General features: G+C 42.0%; 1 protein-coding gene across 4 annotated transcripts in view; it reads right to left on the reverse strand.

Annotated features, from left to right (window-relative positions):
* LOC113155156 (E3 ubiquitin-protein ligase RNF123) overlaps positions 1-26,062 on the reverse strand; it is a 108,481-nt gene that overhangs the window by 66,385 nt on the left and 16,034 nt on the right. For all 4 annotated transcript variants that reach the window (XR_003298108.1, XM_026349710.1, XM_026349709.1 and 1 more), the window contains exons 18-31: positions 25,667-25,728; positions 24,692-24,763; positions 24,231-24,351; positions 23,391-23,492; positions 17,639-17,739; positions 16,546-16,738; positions 14,065-14,210; positions 12,256-12,339; positions 9,697-9,804; positions 9,423-9,600; positions 8,831-8,905; positions 8,047-8,134; positions 7,599-7,686; positions 5,984-6,068 (exon numbers count right to left, since the gene is read on the reverse strand). Coding sequence is in view for 3 of the 4 variants with exons in the window: in XM_026349710.1 (XP_026205495.1) it covers positions 5,984-6,068; positions 7,599-7,686; positions 8,047-8,134; positions 8,831-8,905; positions 9,423-9,600; positions 9,697-9,804; positions 12,256-12,339; positions 14,065-14,210; positions 16,546-16,738; positions 17,639-17,739; positions 23,391-23,492; positions 24,231-24,351; positions 24,692-24,763; positions 25,667-25,728 (1,503 nt within the window). In the remaining variant the exon portion in view is untranslated. The remainder of the gene's footprint in view (positions 1-5,983; positions 6,069-7,598; positions 7,687-8,046; positions 8,135-8,830; positions 8,906-9,422; positions 9,601-9,696; positions 9,805-12,255; positions 12,340-14,064; positions 14,211-16,545; positions 16,739-17,638; positions 17,740-23,390; positions 23,493-24,230; positions 24,352-24,691; positions 24,764-25,666; positions 25,729-26,062) is intronic.

Consider the following 26,062-nt stretch of genomic DNA (forward strand, 5'->3'; position numbering starts at 1 on the left):
CCACAAACAATCATTACCACAGACGCACAAAGTAAAAATGCACCACAATGAACCGACTTCAACATCTTACTGAGAGAAGATGAAAATAAATTTGATCACAGAGTCAGGAGAAAATGAAAAAACTGGACAGATGTTAATTAGGTGGTCCAACCCCCCTGAGATCCGCTGTGCTCCACACACAGCTGCAGCTCAGAGTGAAGACCGCTGATCAAACTAAAACCCAGCAGGAGAAATTTAGTCTCATGCTGCAAAAGCTGGAAAGATGAACAGCTGGAGCGACCATGACTGCAAGTTCTACAGATTTCTGTCAGTTACAGTCAAACCTCAGTCACTCAGCTTCTCTCCTCTTTTACCTGCAGTTAGAAAACAAACACTGGTTCCTGTAGAGCTCAGCCCCACCTCAGCAAAAATACACTTTTTATTACATGTAATAAAATCTACATGAAGAATCCACCACTGAAAACTCCTGCTTAGAAGATGAATTTGTTTTCACTCTGTCTTCCATTAGGTGTGTGTTAAATTCTCTTAGTGGAGATGGAAGATGTACGACTGGAGGAACACATTATTCACTCAATCATCATTTTCAGGAGACAGGAATCACTCGCGACACACAGCAGCTTCACTTTCAAACATTTATGAGTAATGACAGAAAAGTCCTCTGGTTACACGCTGACCACAGGTGGAACTGAACATAGGAAGTGTTGATTTATTCATGATTAAAGCAAAGATTACTTGTTCCTAGGGGAGGTTTACAAATGTACCTTACTGCAATTCTGTCGTTAACCTGGGCTGCGACTGATCCGGTACGGAAGTCGTGCTGATAATTCACGTTTGGTTTTGCATGTTTTACGTTGGATGGCCTTCCTGACCCAACCCTCTGCATTTATCAGATTTGGGACGGGAACATGATGACACCGTGCCCCCTTGTGGTTGCATTTTTACTGCAGTTCTGTAATGGTAAAATGTTTCAGTTTAACTTGTTAGTGTTGGAACTTGCTGCTCTTCTATGCTGTGGTCTGCTAGGGCGGCAACATGAAGGTGGCAGGCACCAACAGGCTGAACAAACTGAGCACGTTCAGTCAAAGACCCATTAACATTAAATGCTCCACAGAGAACCACAGGAGGTCCTTTCTGCCTTTCAATTCCTCCGCCCTATGTAAGGGGTGGGGGAACTAACAATATAATTGTATATATTACAATGTATATATTATCCTCAGTTTGATCAATAGGGTAATTAAAAGGAAAGGTGACGTAACACTGCTGTGTGTGATGTGAATGATCCAGTCACGTCCCATAGCTACTGTAATTCAGAGGTGTCCATTAACACAGAGACTAAAGGCAAAAGACAAGGGCGTAAGATCAAACAGAAAAGATCTAATCTACCACAGGTTGAAGGTGAATTTAACAGTAAAAATGTTTGAAAGAAAGAACAGGCGGAAAAGAGGACAGAGGAGGGAGGACAAACAAAGACAATTAGAAGAGGTGAAAAAAGTCTCTGGAGTTTCAGGCTCCGTGGAGTCCAGAGCTGATGAAGTCTAATAATCTGCATAGCTGTCATCCTCCTTTTTCTTCTCTGCAGCCCACAACAATAACATGGCTCCATCTGCTCTGTTTTTCACGTCTATTATCTGGAGATCACAAAGTGTCAGCTGCCGGAAAAGCTCCTCTGTCCTGTACTGCAGTAACCACAGTCAGTTATAGGATTAATCCAAAGAAACCGATATCAGACTGTTTGGTAACTGAAGAATCAAGTCAATGATCAAGCCACAGATGTTTTCTCTACTACTGCATGTTTCACGGTGAACTGAATATTTTCACTTATACATCCTTGTGCCAACCTCACACTGCACTCTGGTAATGTTGCACTGTTTTCTGCCAACGTTACATAGCAATCTGCCATGTTTACACTGGATCCTGAAGGTGTTTCTCCATATTCTGGCAGCTTTACTGCATCAGATTCTGTGACCTTCACAGAATCTGAGCTTGATATGGTTTAATTTGAAGTTAATTACTGACATTAGTGTCTGCATCAGAGCCGTCTGGTGATTGGTCCCTAAAGTACATTTAACAACTGTGGTATCTCCACTATTCTCTTCTAGTATATAGTTTGTTACCGAGGGAAATGCATGAATACAAATTAATGAATAATTAGATATCTGTACATAGCGTGTGAATATTTGTGTCCATTCAACCACTAACATAATAAATCATTATTTAATAGATTTAACAAAAGAAAGGAGGATATGGGGGCACAGAAAAAAAAATCTATCACAGGGCTGTGTCGATAAGGGGAATGTGGGGAACTTCTCCTGGGAGAGTGGGTCGGAAAATGTACTTATTACACAAACTACTGATGTAGACTGAGGAGATGAAGGAACACTGAACAAAAAGTGGGAGTGATGGATAATAACTTACTTTGGAAACTAGCAATGGACAGATCCCCTGAAAGGCATGGAAATGAGAAGGCACACGGATGAAAGTCAATTAACATGCAGGAGAGACGAGAAGAGAGAGAGAGAAAGCAGAAAATCACAATTAAGTGGAAAAAGAAACAGCTTTGAACCAAAGAGGACAATGACACACAAAACAGGCTTATAAAGGAAAATTAATTACTAAAGCAAAACACGGTGGAGAAGATGTGGCCCATGGGCAGGAAGAGCTTAGCTTAGCTTCACGTGGAACGTACATTTAGTCATTTATAAGACACCTTTATTCAAAGCGACTTACTGTGAGGTACAAGGTAAAGACAGGTTAAGTGTAAGGAGCTCTTGCCTAGACCCTTACTGGAGGTAGGACACAGCTTTGAACCCCGGGCGAAGATCTTAACAATACACAATCCACCCCACATTTCCAATAAAACCTTTAACTGTTCGTGAACCTTTTTTATCAGATTTCTGCAGTTTGGGACATTTGGGACCTTATACTATAACTAGCTGAAGACACTGAAACACGCTGCTGCTGTCATTTTATTTAATTTAGAAAGGCGACTCAATTCACACAGCACGTTTCTGTGTTTACATCTTAGTCTTTGTCATGTTACTGTCATCTAAAACAAAGTCGGACACACAGACACTGAGGATTAAAGCCATAAATCAAACAGAGATATAGTAAAAATAAACCTGCTGCAGACAGGTAGCCATGGCCTCTATTTATTTATGGAAATTCATGAAAGATGTTGTGAAATGAAACTGGAGCACTCACAAAAAAACAGGAAGGTAGAAAAAAAGGTAGATAGAGAAACAAAGACAGAAAAAAATAGATGAAGGACAGAGAGGAAGAGAAAGTGAGACTGTCCATTTTGACAAAAATCAGAGAGAGAGACAGGCAGAAGAGAGAGACAGAAAAATAGATGGACAGAGAGGAAGAGAAAGTGAGACTGTCCATCTTAACAAAAATCTGAGAGAGAGACAGGCACAGGAGAGACACAGAAAAATAGATGAAGGACAGAGAGGAAGAAAGTGAGACTGTCCATTTTACAAAATAAAGAGAGAGAAGAGACGGAGAAGAGAGACAGAAAGAATAGATTGAAGGACAGAGAGGAAGAGAAAGTGAGACTGTCCATTTTAACAAAAATCAGAGAGAGAGACAGGCAGAGGAGAGAGACAGAAAAATAGATGAAGGACAGAGAGGAAGAGAAAGTGAGACTGTCCATTTTAACAAAAATCAGAGAGAGAGACAGGCAGAAGAGAGAGACAGGCAGAAGAGAGAGACAGGCAGAAGAGAGAGACAGAAAAATAGATGAAGGACAGAGAGGAAGAGAAAGTGAGACTGTCCATTTTAACAAAAATCAGAGAGAGAGAGACAGGCAGAGGAGAGAGACAGAAAAATAGATGAAGGACAGAGAGGAAGAGAAAGTGAGACTGTCCAAAACGTTAAATAAACAGCCTGTTACACTAAGAAGCAACGAAAAACTGGTTCAATCAAACAACAGAAAGGATTTAAAATGGACACAAACGTGTTAACGGCCATTTTAAATCCTGTGAGAATTGGTGTGGTTCACTATATGTTAGGAACATTATATAACATTACATATACATATGTAGGTAGGAACCATCGCGCACACACAGGTGTTCCTAGCTAACAGTTTTTGAGCGCTTCGCTGCTCATTGATGCGCTCTGTGTTTTCACGGTTTGCTCTTCATCCGCCATGCCAGGTCTGTTTGTTGGTAAATTGTTGAATTTATGGAAAGTATACGTATTGTGTTATGGACTATCGACGTCAAAGACTGGACCCTTTGTATGTCATGTTAAAACAATCCACCAAAACAGCAGAGCAACGCTTGGACAATATATTTAAATATGACTGCGTCAATTACTATTTTTTCCCGTCCGCAGCTCCTCAGTGGGGCTCAGGCTTCGGTGCTACAGCAACAGCGCTGGAGGTGTCAGGGGAGGATTAGAGATTACAGTGTCTGCCCTGTGACAGAGTCCGTTCTTATGTACGACCTTTACAAACAGAACATAAAGTGACTTCCTGTCTATGCCATGCAGAGTCTCCTTGTCCTTAAACCCTTAAAAACATTGTAATGATGCTGAAAACAGTAAAAACGATCTAACCTAGCCAGCAAAATAATGTTATCTCGCAAGCAAGACCACGTATACTGTCTGTTCCTCTATCATCCTGTGTGCAGTTAAAATCACCACCCACAAACAGAAAAACCTCAGAGTTGCACGTGTTCAGTTTGTTGGTTGAACACTAGGTTGAACTGTCCACACTGAGCTAATAGCAGCCTCCTTTTACCACTTCTTCTACTGTGTATGAAGAGGGAATGAACCTAGAAGAGAATAATACACCCACCCCCGCATTGTTGGTACCATCATGACAGGAGGACCTGTCCCCCCCATTCTCAGTTCCAGTCTGCAGTGTTGCCCACATCACTATGAGTCTCCTGCACCAAAAGTACATCAAGACATTTCAGTCGTATCAGTTCGTACACTGTAGCTCTCTTCTTCATCTCCCTGGACCCATTTAAGTTTAAAGAGCCAATCTTAAAGTTATTCATGAAGAGAAGAAAGAGGCTCACAACAACAACAAGTGGGACAATGAATGAGTTAAACCTCATCGTTCGCTCTGCTGTCGTCATGAGGATGAAGGTCTCGTTTAACTTTGAGCACTAGTTTTTTAAGTCTGTAATCCTCCTGGTCAGTAAAAACACCATCCTCATTGGACCTCAGGTAGGACATGGCTAAGTCATAAAAGCCTTTCTTTTTGCTAAAATGCTCCTCTAGTTTTACACCCTTCATGTTTTTGGTGTCTTGCAAGAACTGTTTAATCAGTCTGGCGGAGTAGGCCATCTTTTCATGTGAGGCAGGTTTTGTCCCCTCTGAGGCCAGACTGAAGTCAGAGTCACAATCGTCACTGTGCTCACACTGAGAAGAGGTCAAAGCTGAGTCAACATCTCTAGCGATTTGACTCTTCTTAGCTTGAACCGCACTGCTCACACCTTTAGTTTTCCTTTTCTGTTTCAGGACTGGTTTGATCGCTCTCATATTACTCATGTCTGCATCCTCCAGGTCCGTTCCCTGGAGTGGAGCAGTTTGTTGTTCACCGTTTGTGTCTAGAACCAAATCAAGAGTCGCACTAATCAACCCAGTGTCTACGCTGTGGTCTTTATCCTGCATAGATTAGTTAGCTTTATCCACCTGGTCCATGGAGATCACCATAGCACTGTTCAATCTGGCAGCAGACTTAATGCTGCTGTGTCCAACAACTCGCCAAACTGAGGTTTCCTCCACCGTATATAGGATATTTTAATACCGAAGACTGGTCGACTGAAAAACACACAAAAAACGGAAAAAAAAAACTGTTCTATGTACACACAACTGACAGAGACGATCACAACCCAACAAATATTTACAACATTCCCAAATGTGAGAAAGTTAGAAACAACAACCGGTCAACACACTCACTCCCAGCATGCACTCCGAGAGAGAGAGAGAGAGAGAGAGAGAGAGAGAGAGAGAGAGAGAGAGAGACACCTACTCTGCAGACTGGGCAGGTTGGCGTCCTCAGGTTTGGTTTTCAGGAGGTGGGGCAGCCGAGTGTATCTGTAGCCAAAACCACAGCCCTGAAAAACAGCAGCACTGAGTTCAGACATGCGTTAGAGAAGACACATGACAATGTTACGTTAACTGAGGCTGACGGGCGACAGAAATAAACTCAGGATATTTCACAGAGTTGAAACAAGACCCGTCGCCCCAGTCTGAGGTCCAGAGCGCTCTGGAACAGGTTTTCATAAAGCATGTCTTTGTACATTGCTGCATTTATCTTTGTCTCGAAACTAGTCTCCCAGAGTCCTGGTGGTTCCAAACGTCTTCCATTTATGGCTTATTGAGACCACTGTGCTCATTGGAACCTTCAATGTTGCAGCAATGGTTCTGTACCCTTCCCCAGATCTGTTTCTTGATACAGTCTTGTCTCAGAGTTCTACAGACAATTCGTTGGATTTCATGGTCTGGTTTGACATGTACTAGTAACTGTAGGACCTTATACAGACAGGTGTATGCCTTTTCAAATCATGTCCAATCAACTGAATTTCCCACAAATGGACTCAACAAGTTGTAGAAACATCTCAAGGAAACACCAGAGCTCAATTGGGGGTGTCATGGCAAAGACTGTTTATCCTTATGTACATGTGATCTTTTTATTTATTTTTTTGTTAATAAAATTTGCAAAGACGATGTGTTTGATTGTGTTTTGAAGAAGCATTTCAAGTAAAAACATCACTTCAAACAACACTTCAACTACCTCAACAACCAGTTTCCACTAAATTCAGATTTTGAATCAATTCCTTCATCCTCCAGGAACTGTCTGTATGCACTAGCCCCCAGGACCCACTGCGCCAATGTAGGGTCTGACAATTCATCCAAGGATTTCATCCACATACCTAATTTTGTGGTCCCTGCACATCACCATAAAAAGATCCCAGGCTCGTTTCAGCTCAGTGGTTTCACGATGGTGAAAGGACAACAGCTCTTCCTAGAGTACTTTACTTTAAAGTTCTTCTCTTTGATTTACATGTTTTACCTTGTTCCTCACTTGAACAAAGGAGCAGATACTGGTCCTGTTGATGGTTTAAGTGAAGCCCTGTCTAGCTCTCCTAGACTGACTGTCTACTGGAATCTTTTCTGTGCCCTTGAGACTGTGCTGGGAGACACAGCAAACCTTCTGACAATGGTACATTCTGATGTGCCATCCTGGAGGAGTTGGACTGACTGTTTAAGCTCTGTAGGGTCCAGGTATCACCTCATGCCACCTGTAGTGACACTGACCCTAGCCAAATGCAAAAACTAGTAAAAACGGTCAGAAAAGATGAGGAAGTGTCCTCTACCTGCAAAACTATTCCTGTTTAGGGGGTTGTCTCATTGTTGCCCCTCTAGTTCACCTGTTGTTAAGCAGCTGAAACTGATTAACAACCCCCTCTGCTACCTAACTGACCTGATCAATACCCCAGAAGTTTAACTAATTTTGTGTTAATGGAATTACCAACAGGTGACCTGATGTCGAACACTTTTAATGTGGATTTCTAGTTAGGGTTAGTGTAGGTGTGATGTTAAGGAAATACATCTTTTAGAAGCAGTAACGTGTACGTGCTCACCCTCCACAGTCTGACCAGTATCCAGTTGGTCTGAGCCCAGGGTCTCTGTTCATAAGGGGCCAAAAGATTCCTCATCATGGCAACACGTCTGAAATCACAACATCATCGCAGCTGGATATGAGGAGGGGTACTTCACTGCACTAAAAATACATGTACAACCACACACATATAGTACCAGAAGTACACAGATAAGGTTAAGGGTTAGAGACTGGACTGAATGACGCGAGCTATGAGAAGTCCAAGTCTGCTGTCCTGAGCCAGCTGGTGGTTTTAATTCAAGACAACAAAGTTTAAGTAAGACAACAGAAAGAGATGAAGCTGAGACTGACCCTTCTCCATAGAACCTGGACAGCTGATAAGTTCCTTTAAAACCACATCATCTAACTGAGTGTATGAGAGAACCAGTAAGGATGATATGGTCTGACCAATCAGAGGAATGAACACTCACTGTTCCTCTGGGATCCTCTCCACTGCCCTAAGGGATTGTGGGTAGCAGACATAGCTGGCCAGGGCCTGCATCAAAGAGTCTTTGATATCTGAGAGGAAGACAATACATTTTACTGTCAGTGTACACGGCAGCAGAACATAGAGACACGCAACACGGCAGCAGAACATAGAGACACGCAACACGGCAGCAGAAGATAGAGACACGCAACACGGCAGCAGAACATAGAGACACGCAACACGGCAGCAGAACATAGAGACACGCAACACGGCAGCAGAACATAGAGACACGCAACACGGCAGCAGAACATAGAGACACGCAACATAGAGACAGGCAACACAGCATTAGTAAAGAAAAGAGCAGAGAAAAACAACACACATGTAGAGCGATCTGTACTGCACAGCACACAGAAAGAAAAGACATTTACAATGAGATTCTAATTTCATTCAAAGCAGCGACACAAAAACAGGAAAACCACATGATAATGATGTTGTCATCCGTTCACTTCCCTCACATTTGTGAACTAGTTGTCAGACAAAACCAGAGTTCAGAGAACCAACTGATCCTGAGCATCCTGGTACCAATGTTAAGACCACTGAGATAGGTCTGAAGACACATTATCTGTTTTTATCAGTTAACAAAAATAATCCTGCTGAAGGAGTTTTACCGACATTACATCTCCTTCCTCATCCAGCCGTGATCTACAGTACTACAGTAATCTACTGTAAATAGTATGAAGACACAACAGAAACAGGACGACGCTCCTCTGTCTCTCAGTGTGTGTTACCTGTTCCAACTATCCGTGGGTCTGCAAAGTGCTTAGCGAGGATAGCAGCCAGCTGAGTTAACGTTTCTTCGTAGCCTGAGGAGAAGAAGCAGAAAAAAAGTTGTGCTCCAGTTGTGTCGACCTGGATTCTGCTTCAATTGACACTGAGGAGCTGAAACAGCAGGTTGAGTCTTCATTTATAATGTCCATGTTCACATTCAAACTGACTGACTGCCACTAGACTAACTTCTGATGTGATACTATAGAAAAACTTCTTCTCATCATGTTGTTGTTGAGACATGGTTCATGAGGTGACGTCTCCTCTTCTGTAAACTGTTGAATTCTGCAGGACTGGACCCTAAATAAGCTGAGCTGTGAACTGGTTCAGAAGATGGTACTGAAGCAGATTTGTTCACATCACTAATGTACTGCTGTTACTGTTTTCATTGTGCACTGGCTGTCAGGACGTTTTCCTGCTAGATCTGTCCATTTTCAAACCCTGTGGACATTAACGCTTGTACAGGTACTAGATAAAGCGACACTGACTGTGATGCTGACTGGCTTCTCCCAACATGAGCACTGAGCTACAGGGAGGTTTTCAGTGTGTTTTCACCTGGCAGCTCCTCCATGCTGTTCACAGGGCTGAAGTAGTTCTTCAGGGCGCTGTAAGCGTTCATGGCTACGTTGAGGTAGAACTCTGGAGCGAAGGCAAACAAAGAGCCGGTGTTGTCGGCGTGTTCAATGGTTCTAATACAAACACACAGCAGCCAGTACACGTCCAACATCTTTTCCTGCACACAGACAAAGACAGAGTGAGAAAAAAAACAGAAGAGAAGAGAAGAGACGAAGAAATGACCGAATACACAGGAAGCAAGGAGCTGGATCACCTTGGAGTAGATGGTAGCATTGATCCAGGCTAATCTCCTGCTCAGGTGGTTCAGCTTCTCCGCAAAGACCTTCTGGCTTTTCTGCAGCTCCTCCTGGATGTCTGGTCTCTGGAGGACAGAAAACCCACAAACCATGAGCCTCTGAGTTTTTATTTTCTCTGTATGTCTGCAGCCATAGGCCCAGCAGCTAGTCATATCCTGTTCATTTTGCTGGTGACACTCATGTCCTGGGTAAAGCTGCAGCTAGAAGCAAGATGTTAGATCACACCGTAACTCTAGATGGCCTTTCCGTTACATCTAGTGCAACAGTCAAAGACCGTGGTGTGATTCTAGATTCCAGTCTTTCATTTGAAGCTCATGTAGATAATGTCACCAGGACAGCTTTCTTTCACCTCAGAAATATTGCCAAGATAAGGAATATTTTGTCACTAAATGATGCAGAAAAATTAGTCCATGCTTTCATCACCTCTAGGTTGGACTACTGTAATGCCTTACTGTCTGGCTGTTCAACCAGGTGCATAAACAAGCTTCAGTTAGTTCAGAATGCAGCAGCGAGAGTCCTCACTCGAACCAGAAGATACGATCCCATCTCGCCTATCTTATCTACACTTCATTGGCTCCCCGTGAAATTTCGCATTGATTTTAAAATACTACTTTTGACATTTAAAGCATTAAATGGTCTTGCGCCGCATTATCTAAGTGAACTGCTAGTGTCTTATGATCCACCACGCCTACTTCGCTCAAAGGATGCTGGCTGCCTGTCAGTACCTCGTATCCTAAAAACTACAGCTGGGGGCAGAGCTTTTTCTTACAAAGCCCCAAAGTTATGGAATAGCCTTCCAAATAGCGTTCGGGACTCAGACACAGTCTCAGTGTTTAAGTCTAGGCTGAAAACCTACCTATTTAGTCAAGCATTTGAGTAAATAGATCTGGGAAGGACTCATGGACGTAGAGCATTATGGTGAACTGGTATGTTTAGATGCTGTCTTCCCAACTCTCACTGATCACTCAGGTTTGTTGATGGTGAAGTGTTTGGTTGCTCTACATCCCAGTGCACCCTCATGTCTGTGTTTTCTTCTGAACCCACCCTTTTAGTTAGGCTGTCATAATTAGTCCTGCCGGAGTCCCTGCTGCACTACACTAAATATACATTCACCTCAAACTTTATCTGACTGTGAATACAACTAACTGCAATCTCTCCTCTTTTATTCAATTCAATTCAATTCAATTTTATTTGTAGAGCGCTTTTTACAATTGACATTGTCACAAAGCAGCTTTACACAACCAAAGAACAGTACATGAACAGTGTATGTGTATGAGTCATAATAATGTGATTGTCCCTGACGAGCAAGCCGAGGGCGACAGTGGCAAGGAAAAACTCCCTGAGAAGGCAACAGGAAGAAACCTTGAGAGGAACCAGACTCAACAGGGAACCATCCTCATATGGGTGATTACATGCTGTGTAGGCAGCAGTCCAGTATAACAGTTAAAACCTGTTCTCTCTCTTTCCCTCTCCCTCTCTCTTTTCCCTCTTCCTGTCTCTCTGTCGAGCTACACGTCATTCCACCCTTTGCCCTCTGGACCTGTCTGACTCGTCCTGATGCCCAACTTCTGGCTGGAGATCTCGTCGCCTGGATCCACCGTCTGCCCAATGGGATGCGTTTGGAGACTGGATTGGTCACAAGCTACTATGATGTCGGTCCCGGCCTCGGCGGACGTCGGAAGCTGTTTCTTGGAGGTCTCGACTCAACGCTCGATAGTCAAGGAATGGAACTAGTCTGCCTGCAATAACTAACTGGACTCCACATTACCTTAAAGACATTAACTGTTATACTGGACTGCTGCCTACACAGCATGTAATCACCCATATGAGGATGGGTTCCCTGTTGAGTCTGGTTCCTCTCAAGGTTTCTTCCTGTTGCCTTCTCAGGGAGTTTTTCCTTGCCACTGTCGCCCTCGGCTTGCTCATCAGGGACAATCACATTATTATGACTCATACACATACACTGTTCATGTACTGTTCTTTGGTTGTGTAAAGCTGCTTTGTGACAATGTCAATTGTAAAAAGCGCTCTACAAATAAAATTGAATTGAATTGAATTAAGCTAATAAGACGAGCTACAGTAACGAGCTGACGGGGGTGTTGACTGGACCCTGGCCAATTATCTTGAGCAGCTACAAACAAAAGGAAACAATTTTAATTTAACAAGTAGAACAAATAAGCACCAACAAACTGAGCTGAACAAACTTCAGTTAAACATGATCAGCTGAATTCTCTCTGGATTATTTAGTGCGTAACTCAGATTACACCTTAACTGTTTACTTTTTCTCCAACTCGTCCGGGTGAATTATTTGTTTTTGTTCTGAGAAGCTGGATGTTCTTCCTGTGTAAAGTGAAGCTGTTTGACTGAAGTGTAGTGATTTAATGCATTTACTTGTTCACATTTTGCAGGAGTCGATTTTTCTTCTTCTCGTTCCCACCCATCTTAGTCCAGGTGTGTAAAAGCTCCCTCTTCAGGATTCAGTTCATGTTAGCTCTTGCTAACCAGACGGTTCTTACCTTTGCTGGGCAGCGAGCGATCTTCTCCTCTGTGTCCTTCAGAGCCACAGCGTATTCGTGGACGTCGTCGGAAACCACAACCATCTGGAAGGAACACGAAAAAACACTTTTTTCAGGCCTGAACTTTCGGTCAACAAAACACTGCTCATTCATTGACGCTCCTTCAGATTTTTAACCTGAACATTTGATTCAGATTCTAACAAACCAAGTCGTCTTTTTCTTTTACTCTGCCGTAATCACAGCTGGCTACGGTGCTTCAGTGATGATTATACAGTAACCAACTACATCTCAGGTTCAGGTTTCTTTTACAGGAACCAGGTGATAACGTTTAACACACTAAGCTTTCCTGGTGTGGTGGAAAATATTTCAGTAAATGAAAATATGAACAAATATTTGTTATTTCAAACAAATAATCAATATTCAAACTGTATTGATTGTTTGAATCTGTTCATTCAAACAGTCTATAAACTCTGTTTCCTAAGTAGGAAAGGTCAGACTAAACTAACTGTCTGACCTATTGCTGCCCTGTTCACCAATCAATTAACTAAGCCAATCAATAAAAATGGAGTAAAATCACAACACTGAGTCGTCTTCAAATGAATTTAAACTGTTTTAGAGAAAACAGAGCCCAATCGACAGTGACATCAGGAATCCAACAAACATAAATATCAACCTGTCAGAAAGTCTCATTAAACAGAAGAAATCGAACAGCATCAATAATCTCTGTTGAACCTGATCCTGAAAACCGGTTACTGATCTGGAAACAGCTTCACCAGCAGTCTGAGGAGAGGCAATAAACCAATAAAAAATCTTTTAAAGGCTGCGGTTCTTAAATCAGGAGAGACGCGGTAACAACAGAGACGTGGAGAGGCCGGGCTGTCAGAGGACAATCAGTCAGAGTGTAAAATATTTTATTTTGCCTGTGTACAAAGATCCTAAAATTCCAGTTAATATTTACAACCAGCAAGTCCAGACGTCACTTGGTCACAATGTTCAGAATTATTAATTATTAATGATAAACTAACAGGTAATTTTAATCCTTAGTAAACCAGAGTCTGTAGGGAAGATGCTTCACTTTGTTATCCCTTTGTAAAATTGAGAGTCCAGAAAATCCATCTGCACTCTAAAGGATCCCATCATGTCAATGTCAGAGTCCAATTCTCCCAGTTCCTCTTTATCTAAAGCTGATCAGCTTCGTTGAAATCAGGACCTTCAGGATCTGGATCACCACAGTGAATCAGATTCAGTAGGAACCAGCTGTTTTTTCAGGGTCAGGTTTAATCCACAGTTAAGTACTGGTCTGGATTTACAGAACCAGGTTGTGACTGTGCAGTAATGAGTCCTCATAGTAAACAATGTGGTTTCTGCAGCTGTGTAACAAAAAGACTCCTCATCTTCCACCGATACATTGAGCGTCACCCTGAGTCCAGTTGTTCCTGATGTTGGGGGTCAGAGAGCTTCCGTCTATCACAGCTGTCAGTGAACACTGGGGGCAGCTGCAGACAGACCCATAACCTCATGTTGTTATCCTCAGCCTCACTGAGTGAGTGATTTCAGACCCGTCAGCAGGCGACTTCTCGATCACATGACTGCCTCTGTGTGAAGGTCACATTCTTACAAATTCCTAAAATAGGCAGCATCAACCTTACTGAATCTCTGTCCCTGTTCAGACCTGCTCAGGTGTCTGAAGGCACAGATCTGATACCTGCTGTTACTCTACTCGGTTAAACTGTTTCCCTGATGCTCACTGACCTCAGATTGTCCTCCAACACCCTACAAGTCAAGACACTTGTGCGAAGATAAACTCACCTTTCCCAGCTGCTGATGAACACTCAGGTTGTACATCATGACGATACCATCAACTATCTCCAGCAGGGACTTGTCTGCAAATGACTGATCCGGCTCCTCCAGCGGCCGGCCCAACAGCAGGCCGTCGTTCCCGTGACTCCCCTCGACTTCAGGAGAGAAGACAAAAACATTAGAACAAAACTCTGAGCCCACAGGTGCAGAGGCCAGTGGGTTGGATCCACAGCTGGCAGGAGGGTTTTCATTGTCATTTTTCTGCTCTCCTGTTGGATAACTAGCACCACACTGTTTTTTTCTAAAAAAGTCAATAGGCTGTTATGGGACTCTGAGCTGAACACCGGTCTACAAAACTGAACACAGGACTGAGTATAGATCGGCAATCCCAGCAGGAGAAGACATATCATCAAAATCCTTACTTAGAAATGATAAATGTCATGAATGTGTGTCACACAGCTGTTTCCAGCTATGTGCAGATCACAGATCTAAGTACACACTGGTGTCGACCAGAGAACGGTCGAGGAGATCTGTCTTTAAAGTGTTCCACTGTTTAACTCAGTGTGCAGAGATATTATCTGTAGCTTGTGTTTCTGTTTCTGATGCTCTGTTACTTTTTACTGATTGATATTGGTCTCTTCATTATGTCGAAGTACTAAGTACTAGATATGAGGAAGAAGAATTTACAGCTGATTTGTGATTCAGAAATTATTGTTTCAGTGTTTTATTCACAAAAAAAGGTAAACTTCAGGTGTAGAGGAATGTTAATAGATAAACTACAGTGGCAAGAAAAAGTATGTGAACCCTTGGGATTAGGTATAGTTTTGCATGAATCGGTCATAAAATGTGCTCTGATCTTTATCTAACTCACAACAATACAAAAACACAGTCTGCTGAAAATAATAGTACACAAATATTATATTTTTTCCATGTTTTTATTCAACATAACATGTACAACAGCAATAACCTCAACCAAATGTTTCCTGTAGTTACAGATCAGACCTGCACAATGATCTGGAGTCATTTTGGATCACTCCTCTTCACAAAACTGTTTCAGTGTAGAAATATTCTTGGGATGTCTGGTGTAAATCGCTCTCTTAAGGTCATGCCACGGCATTCCAATCAGATTGAGGTCAGGACTCTGACTGGGCCACTCCAGAAGGTATATTTTGTTCTGTTGAATCCATTATTTTGTTGAATTTCTTGTATGCTTTGGATCATTGTCCTGTTGCATCACCCATCCTCTGTGGTGTCTAGTTGGCGGACAGATGGTCTTACGTTTTCCTGCAAAATGTCTTGATAAACTCTGGAATTCCTTTTTCCATCAATGACAACAATCCTGTCCAGGCCCTGAGGCAGCAAAGCAGCCCCAAACCATGATGCTCCCTCCACCATGTTTTACAGTGGGGATGAGGTTTTGATGTTGGTGTGCTGTGCCTTTTTTTCTCCACACATAGTGTTGTGTGTTTTTTCCAAACAACTAAATTTTGGTTTTATCTGTCCACAGAATATTTTCCAGTAGTGCTGTGGAACATCTTTTGCAAACTTCAAATGTGCTTTTTTTTGGACAGCAATGTCTTCCTCCGTGGTGTCCTCCCATGTACCCCATTCTTGTTTGATTTTTTCCTTATTGTAGATGTGACAACACAAATGTTAGCATGTGCCAGAGATTTCTGTAAGTCTTTAGCTGACACTCTAGGATTCTTCTTTACCTCATTCAGCATTCTGCGCTGTGCTCTTGCAGTCATCTTTACAGGACGACCACGCCCAGGGAGAGTAGCAACAGTGCTGAACTTTCTCCATTTGTAGACGGTCTGTCTTACCGTGGACAGATGAACATCAAGGCTTTTGAAGATACTTCTTTAACCCTTTACAGATTAATGCAAGTCAACAATTCTTGAAGTTAGTAGGTCTTCTGAGAGATCCTCTCTGCGAGGCATGGGTCACATCAGGCAGTGCTTCTTGAAACCAGTAAACCCAAAACTGGTGTGTGTTTTTAAAGTGCAGGACAGCTTTCAGCAACACATCCAATATCATCACACTGATTGGACTCAAGGTTGGCTCACTCCTGGCTCCAATTAGCTCTTGGAGAAGTCATTAGGAAGTCACCCTGCACTGTGAATGTTTACATGTTATGTTCAATAAAAACATTAGAACATATAATGTTTGTGTACTATTATTTTCAGCAGAAAAAGTGTTTTTGTATTGTAGAGTTAGATGAAGATCAGAGCACATTTTATGACCATTTCATGCAAAACTCCACGTAATCCCAAAGGGTTCACATACTTTTTCTTGCCACTGTAGTTTATCTATTAACATTCATCTACACCTGAAGTTTAACTATTTTTGTGACTAAAACACTGAAACAATAATTTCTGAATCACAAATCAGCTGTAAATTCTTGTTCCTCAAATATAGAAAAATATCTTTGCAGGACAAAGAACCGGTTTTCTGTCCTCAGAGGACCAGGTGGTGTCACTAACTACTTACTGTCCTCCTCAGTCCTCTGCTCCACAGCCAGGGTCCGGACCTTCACTTTCTCAGGCTGAGTGAGAGGTCGTCTGGGAGTCATTAGACTGACAGCAGCCGTGCTCAGAAACCGGTTGGCCCGACCCAGAGTGGGAGAACTCAACCAGCTGGGCCTCGCCAGAGCTCCACCCATTGCTGCTGCACCAAACGGCCTCTGATGTTACGAACATGTATTAGTATGAATCATCAAGGACGACTGTCAAAATCAAACTATCCAGAGATATCTTCCTGATGACCTATTATAAACATTTTCACTTTTTTGTTTTTTCTGTACACTGCCTGGATTTGACTAAGCTAGTAGATTGAGAAATTATTGGGTTGAATCAAGCAAAGAAAAAATCTAAGGAGAACAATGAAACTACTAAAACTGGGTTAAGAACTGTCCAATGGAGGAAGCTCATGTGGTCTGATAAGTCCAGATTTACCCCGTTCCAGAGTGAAGGAGCATCAGGGTAAGAATAGAGGAGGTGAAGTGATGCTCCCATCATGTCTAGTGTCTACTGTACAAGACTGTGGGGGTAGTGCTATGATCTGGGGTTGCTGCAGTTGGTCAGGTCCAGGTTCAGCAGCGTTATGAGTCTGAAGAATGAGGTCAGCTGACTACCCGAATATACTGAATGACCAGGTTATTCCATCAGTGGAGTTTTATGTAAGGGCATATTCTAAGACGACAGTGTCAGGATTCATCGGGTTCAAACTGTGAAAGAGTGGTTCAGAGAGCAGGACTCATCATTTTCACACATGGATTGGCCACCACAGAGTCCAGACCTTAACCACAATGAGAATCTTTGGGTTGTGCTGGAGACGACTTTGTGCAGCGTCCAACTCTCCATCATCAAAACAAGATCTTGGTAAAAAATTAACGGAACGCTGGACGGAAAATAAATGTTGTGACATTGCAGAAGTTTATTGACGATGCTACAGTGAATGTGCTGTAATTTAAGCTAAAGTCAACGAAATATTAGAGTGTGAATGTTTTATTGGACGGGCAGGGTTTTCCCTAAATGGAACAACGTGCATTTGTATAAACATCCACACAGAAAAAGAATCGAACCTGTGCTGCTCCACTCTCCTCGTCCTCGTCCAGGTCGTCCATAGACGTGGCCTGGATCTCTGCTGGGTCAATGATGATGTTAGCTTTACTGGCCAAGTCATCTGGAGGACAAAAGACAAAACATCATCTTAAAAAAAAAAAAAAAACCCAGGTTTCAGCTTCAGTTACACTGGTTTTATTTTACTAGACATGCTGCTGGATTACAGCACCAAAAAAAGAACAAAAAGAAACATGACAAAAAGATAGGAACCGATTCTTCAGTCTAGACCTCTTCCAGGTCACATTCAGCCTCGACAGGCAACAAATACCATGTCATCATCAGAGCAGAAACATTTTGGACATTAAGACGTAGTGGTTCTCACCATTTCCTTACATATTAAGGACTAAACAAATCTTTTAAAAACATATTTTAAGAGAAATGTAATAATAACTTCTTAAAGCCTAGACCAGCTAAGGTGTTTACTTCCTGCCTCTCTCCTGTTCTTCATGCAGATGGAAAAAGCTGCCTGGCATTCAACCAAATTGATCAGTGAGCTAATCAATAAATGAAGTCAGGTTTGCTTGACGACAGATGACACGACTTCATGGGCTGCCGATTTACTGAGTTAATGATGGGGGCGTAAATCAAGCCCTGATTTAATGCAGGTGGGGAGATGCAGACTGGACACAAATACTGATGAGAAGGAAGGAAAAGAGAGACAGAGAGAGAAACATGAATAAATAAAAAGGAGGCAGAGAGAGGAAGAGTAGTGGGAGGAAACGGTCTCAAAATTAAATTGGAGAATTGAAGATACAGACTGTAGTCAGTTTGTGTCTCGCTAAATGTTATGACATTTTTGTGTCTCTGAAGTTTTTCTAAGATCTACATTTACTGAAGTCAAGTCCATCACCACCATAGGGAAACATTAGGTGACTTCACCATGAGCTACAAGAGGGAAGTAAGATTACAAGGATACAACAGTCCCTGTGGAACGTGAAGCAGATTTAGTGTCTGTACAGTTGGTGTTCTCTCAATGAAGAAAATAATCAGCATCGACCAATAGTACAGGACTGATGAACTGGTTAGAACCCACACTGAGCTCCAGCTGCTCAGACACAAACACGTCCTGAAAGTTAGAGGGTATTTTTCTTCTTATGGACAACAACTCAGTAGCAGTAATGAGGTAGTCGGGGTTGTTCTGCATGAAACTATCTATTTAACAACTCTGCTGCAGTCACATCACACTTAACAGAAAGTTCCTGACGTGCTCGGAGCAGCCGGGCAGTTTTATAAGACCAAAATAACCTGGACTCTGTTAGGGGAACATGCAGATAATAAAAAACATCTTAACAGACGTCAGAGCAGCTGCAGAGGTATCAGTCGGACTTTTTTGGGCTGGAAAACAATAAATCCAGTAAAGTAACAGTAAACTCCAGTTTACTTTACTAGACAAATGGAAAATATTACCCTGTCCTCTTCAAACAACACAAAGTGAATACATACAGTAGTTTAATTATTTATTCGAAATCTCAATTTGTCTGTCATTTATGGAATTATTAAGACCAGCTCAGTGTGAATTCAGTTCTGTGTAGACCCCCCTTTGGCAGCAGAACACCTGAGCTCAGTCTTTCTGGTCTTGGACACTTGGATGTTAAGGTCTTCCTGACAGATCCGGTCTCTATCAGACTGGATGAGAAGTATCCGGGGAGAGGTCTGAAGATCTACTTCAGGGGGTTAAGGTCTGGACTCTGGTTGGACCACTCAGTCCAGTGTGGTCTTAACTGTTTACTTCAGGTCAGTGTCGTACAGAAAGATGATGAACTATATGAACCATCATCGCTGGGTACTTTATCAACCAAGCCCTGAAGTAGCAGTGAGCCAGAGGCCTTCTGGAAATTCAACAGCTGCATTTGTGGACCTGCTCCTTCGCAGCGTTGTGACAAAGCGGACCCATTTCAAAGACTCCTTCAAATGCAGCCTTCTTTCCCCAGACCACAAACGATGCACCAAAGCTACATTCTTTGTACACCAGTGCCGTAAGCTGCATCCTTCGAAGACAGCAGCCACTGAACTGAGACACAGCTAATCTGTCATGTTGTTTACATCCAGGGGGCTGAGGGGACCCCACAGTATACAGCATTCACAGTCCCTCTGATCCTCCTCCTCAGAAAAGCTGCCCTTAAAAGAAACATCTTCCAGTGGTTGTGTGGATCAGATGGTTTCAAAATCTTCAACAGTTAAGTGACGTTTGAAGGACACGTCGTGAAACATCAGCGTCCTCTATCCAGCTCTAAATAAAACTGACAACCGGCTTCAGCTGTGAGGAAAAATCGAAATGAATGAGCTGCTGCAGCAGGTAACTGATTCCAGCCGTGCCACTCGGTCTTCTTTGGTACCGAATGAGCAGCAGATTGTCTGCAGAGGGAATATCAATCCACATTACACACGTGTCTCCTACATCTGCTGACGACTGGAAAACACAGCGCTGCGGATTTTCACATCAACAGGAAAGTGTGGAAGCACAGCAGAGCTTCTGCCTGAGAACATTCATCCAGGTTTTATTTTAGTTTAGTTTAATATTTTTGCAGCTGCTTCAATAAAACCTGTTGATTGTAAAAATACACTAATACTTTTTAGTGTATTTGTACAGTTCAGAATAGTTTGTGTTTATAGAGTTAAAAACATAAATAAATCAGAATGATGAAAGTTTAAACTTCCATTATTTCATAGTGGTAGTTTTATTATCAACTTTAACAGGGAATAAATCCACTCATCATGAGCCTTTCACCATTTCAAACATGTAAAGAGGAGTTTCTGATGAGCATAAAGCGATTCCTCCCTCTAGTGAAGCTCGACTGTGTCACTGAGGAGATAGAGGTCAAATCATCTCCACACATGAGTTCTCTGTCTCTCTCTGTCACAATGTCCTACTGAACAGTCCTCATGAGACAAATGTCTTTGGTCTTCACCAACCGACTTTATCTCATCATTAGGCTGATTTCAGGTTTGTAACACACACACACACACACACACCTGCTCATCGCATTCACCAAAGAAAAAATAAAATGCAATAATGACTTTAATAAATGCCTTACTCTCTCAGACTGAGCATTTACTTTTGGGATCATTGTGAGACCCAGATCTCCTCGGTAGCTGGATACAGCACACAGTACAGGTGTGTCTGATCAGAAAAGAAAATACAGGAAGAAGGTGAAGTGTTGTTCTACTGTACGTTTGTGTGACAGTAGAGAGATAAGTTCACTCTGAATGTTAACACAGGTTGTTCATCCTGTTGATTATTGTTTATTATTATTATTATTGTTAAATTAGACCTGGTGTCTGTGAGACACTTCACCTCCTCACGTCTCCACGTTTGTCCTACATTTATCAGACAGCATGTTTTTGGTGGACAAACAAAAGAAATAGAAATCTACAAACTATCCAAAGTCCTCAAATCATGCGATTCATAGCGTTTGGTCCCGTTTTAGTTCAGTACGCCTTCTCACCAGAAGGATCGCACCAGAGTTCGCCAAGTGATTCGGATCAAGACCACCTCATTTAGGGGGTCTCGGTGCGGTTGTTTTGGTGCAAACCCGAGTGTGATTACCGTGTTCACACTGGACAATACAAACCAAGAGGGAAAACGAACTTAAGTTTGATTTAATTAAACTAAATCCTGTAGGTGTGAAAGCAACCCTTAGGCACCATTTGCTTTGTTCTTTTATGACTTTTATTTATTATTTTTACATTAGGAACACATAAAGTGGTTTCTTGGCTTCTGCCTTTCCACAAAAAACATTTCTGGTCCAGCTTCTTTAGGCTGTGGAAGGACCAACTTGGCATCCACATGAAGCTGCCAGATGCTGAACCAGGTCCTTGCTGGGCTTCTGATCTGTCACAGAAGAAACTCTGGGAAACTTCTCATCAGATCTTCCACTTCTGTTTTTGATCTTTCCAGATTTCTCTACAGAGGTTACTCTTATTATTTCTCACTTTAGCCACATAATGTTAAAAAAAAGCATGTTTATTCTGATATTTTTGTGTTTTTATCACTGTGAACATATTTCCTATGAACACTAGCTGTATTCTAATCAAGTGACTACAATATAAATAGGCATATAGTTATAATAGCACTGCCAAACCAAAGAAAAATGTAATGGTGCCCAAGACTTTTGCACAGTACTGTATGCCACATAGCACAAAATGACAACTAACTAAACTTACAGTGGCAAGAAAAACTTTGTGAACCTTTTGGAATTTCATGGTTTTCTGCATAATTTGTCATAAAATGTGCTCTGATCTTCATCTAACTCACAACAATACAAAAACACAGTCTGCTGAAAATAATAGTACACAAACATATGTTTTCATGTTTTTATTGAACATAACATGTAAACATTCACAGTGCAGGGTGGAAAAAGTATATTGGACTTAATAACTGGTTGACACTCCTTTGGCAGCAATAACCTCAACCAAATGTTTCCTGTAGTTACAGATCAGACCTGCACAACAATCTGGAGTAATTTTGGACCACTCCTCTTCACAAAACTGTTTCAGTGTAGCAATATTCTTGGGATGTCTGGTGTGAATGGCTCTCTTAAGGTCATGCCACAGCATTTCAATCGGGTTGAGGTCAGGACTCTGACCGGGCCACTCCAGAAGGTGTATTTTGTTCTGTTGAATGCATTCTTTTGTTGAATTACTTGTATGCTTTGGATCATTGTCCTGTTGCATCACCCATCCTCTGCGGCGCTTCAGTTGGCGGACAGATGGTCTTACGTTTTCAAAATATCTTGATAAACTCTGGAATTCATTTTTCCATCAATGACAATTCAACTCAATTTTGGTTTCATCTGTCCACAGATATTTTGCCAGTAGTGCTGTGGAACATCCAGGTGCTCTTTTGCAAACTTCAAACATGCTCCAATATTTTTTTCAGACAGCAATGGCTTCCTCCGTGGTGATGGAGGCATGGTTCACATGAGGCAGTGCTTCTTGAAACCAGTAAACCCAAAACTGGTGTGTGTTTTTAAAGGGCAGGACAGCTTTCAGCAGCACATCCAATATCATCACACTGATTGGACTCAAGGTTTGCTCACTCCTGGCTCCAATTAGCTCTTGGAGAAGTCATTAGGCTAGGGGTTCACATACTTTTTCCATCCTGCATTGTGAATGTTTACATGTTATGTTCAATAAAAACATGAAAACATAAAATGTTTATGTACTAATATTTTAAGCAGACTGTGTTTTTCTATTGTTGTTGCTATAAGTTTTTCTTGCCACTGTAATCTTGAAAAATTAGCGCTAAGTGTAGGACTGACTGGATCTTTATTTGTAGGAGGTTTAGGTTTCTAATGATGTGGGAGCTACTTTTATCCTTTTATCCAGGGTATTTTGTGAACACAACCCTGGAGACCAGGAACAGACAAAGTTTAGGACTAAATCCTCACAACATGCTAAACTCTCTGACTGATACTCAACAGCTTCAGCTGCTCAGCATTTCTATCTTTTTCTAGTTTCTATAGTCAGAGCTGAATAAATCCCCGTCAACATGTAGAGACTATTCATATCATGTATTTATGGGCGGCTGCTGACTCCAGTTCACGTTAGCAATGATGGAAAAATATAAATTAAATAACTCATAACTCTTTTTTTCTAACAACAGACAACAGAAATTTCCCCAAGGGGTTCAATGAAGTATTCATTATTATTATTATTATTATTATTATGAGAAATCCTTGTTGAAACCTATTTGATTACACATGTACCAACCTTTGAGTGTTTTCTTCAAGTGGGAGAGGAGGCCCCCCAATCTCTGCAGGTCAAAGTAGTCCACTTTCCCATTGTAGAAGAGTTGGGGAGGGACGTAGGCATCTGGAGGCAGAACAGCCAGAAGGGGAGAGTACAGGTCAGGACAAATGAGGAGACGGTTTGCACAAACAAATGCAGGAAGGTGAAAAAGTGACGAGAACGGAGCAGAGTAGAGAGGAGTAACGGAGCAGAGGGCAGGAAACAAGTGGAGCAGAGATAACGGGGGACAGGGGAGGGAGATTAACTAACCTTGGTTATAATTCAAGAGCAGTAAATCATCATTACTCACACATACAAACAGACACAGGCAGTCACTGGTTTAAACATGCTGGTCTTTTCACAGAGGGAATGAAGTGAAGGAGATTTCCAACAATCGATAACTCTGAGATTCCTCGGTTACATGAGGCCAATGCTAAGTCATCGAGGATAAGAATGTGATTAGACATAAGTGAGAAGTGACTTATTGAGACGTCTACGTGTTGGTTTCAGTGTTTGGTTTTTAGTTGGACTTGATTATAAAATCAAGGCAGCGTTTCTTGTGTACCGACCCCCCTGCCACTACCCACTAACCACAGAAACCAGGTTCCTGTTTACATGACAGTTTAATCAGCTTACTACTTGAGTGCAGGTAAACTCACTCACTTAGTTTCTCATGCAGTGATGCCTGAAGTCTCAGAGGTGGCAAATAGTAAGACATTTAAGAGGAAAGTCTAAAATGTATAAAATGACTGAACATCATCACCCGAACTGGTCTAATACTGGTTTGTGTTCGAGTATGAGGAGTCCTGCCTTGCCCTGTACCTTCACTGCTGATGCTGCCCGGACTCTTCCTGTTGCCTTCGTCCCAGCAGAGTCTCACAGCCGTTATGAGGCGGTGCAGGAAACACACCATGTACTCTGGAGGACACAGCGCTGTAGGATGCTGCTTAAACACACGAAACATATGTGTTTTCATACGTCTATATTTTCATTTAACAACCTGCACAAACAGTTCTATACAGGGAGGGCAGATCTGAACCTGGAGTCCATAAATTTCCTACAAACGAAATTAAACTATCAGCAAATCAGACCATAAAGATTATCAATGAGAAGCTCGGTATAGTCACATATACCGGTACATGATGTACACCGTGCTGCTCTCTGAATATATGAGGGCAGAAGTCTGAAAACAAAAAAAGGAGTTGTACCTGAGTAAAAGTACTCAGTTACTCCACACTGCTGCAGACTGGTTATCAGCTCTTGGTGCTAACAGCTGTTCTTACCCCTCTGTTGCTGGCATTTTCTTGGAGAAACTTCCTGAACTTATTGAGGAAGATGTACCGTGAGGCCTCCCCCTGAAACAGAATAATTCATCAGGATGAACAAATACAGTGTGTGAGCAGAGTTACAACAGAAGCAGAAGAGAAAGAGACGCAATTATCTGTGTTGACTCTGACAAATGTTAATTAAACATCAGCAGCACAAACACCATCACGGGGGAAACGTCCCAGGGTGTTTTAATTAACTCTGTCACTGAGGAGTGGAGAACTCCATCAGCTAGACTCGAGCATCTTCACCATTTAATCAGACTCCAACCAAGCAGAGACAATAACACGGTACAGTGCAGCACCCTAAACTTCAACACTTATCACTAACACACAGCTGAGGTCAGACGTAACATCCATTCATTCACACTCTGCATCTCTGCAGCCAGAAGTCAAGCAGCTGAGCCAGGTTTGTGGGCCTGTTAGTACAAAACTGCTTAATCTGTTCAGCCCACAAATGTTTTACTGGACTCAAGTCAGGGATTTGCGATGTCACGCCAAAACGTCTACTTTACTTTGTTGGTCTTAAGTCGGTTTGTTTTAACTGTGGAGCACTTCTTCAGATCACTGTCCTGCTGAAACATCCATGTGGTTTCAAGCTTTTATTTCCTGGTTGAAGTTTCAAAACAGCCTGATAAATCTTCTTCATGATGCCTTCAGTTTTTTGAAGTGAACTGGTCCATACTGTCCCCTCTTCGTATATCACGCTGATCATTAAGCCTCAACAGTTATGACCAGAAAACGTTCCTCCATAACGTGAGATCTCAGTCACACCGCTCATCTTCCTCTTTGGGCCGTGATGATACAGGCTCCGTTGTGAATCAAAAGTAAAACAAACTGTGACAATGGTGGGTAAACAGCAGGAGATCTGGATCTCCAGTCATTCAGCCTGTGGATAAATAACATAATACACATAAATACAAGTGTACATACCGTAGCTTTGTCTTTGTTATTGAGCAGCAGCCTCAGGATCTGAACCTGCAGCTCTTCTACCACTGTGAGGAAAACAGAGACACCAAGTCCACAGGGACAAGAGTTTTACTTTCACTGATCTGGGAGTTCAATCGGTGCTGCGCAGATGTAAATCAGGTTTTTGTTTCGTTAGCCATCAAATCATCACCTAAAAATGCAAATAGGAACTTTAACATTACAAAGGTAACCTCCAAAAGTATTGGAACAGTGAGTTTAGTTCCTTTATTTTTGCTGTGGACTTTTGGATTTGACATCAAAAGATGAAGATGAGACAAGAGATCAATGTTTCAACTTTTATTTCCAGGTGTTTACGTCTGAAGATAGCACCTTTTGTTTGAACCCACCAATTTTTCATGT

Source organism: Anabas testudineus, chromosome 5 (assembly GCF_900324465.2).
Source record: "Anabas testudineus chromosome 5, fAnaTes1.2, whole genome shotgun sequence".
In the NCBI taxonomy this organism is placed as follows: Eukaryota; Metazoa; Chordata; class Actinopteri; order Anabantiformes; family Anabantidae; genus Anabas; species Anabas testudineus.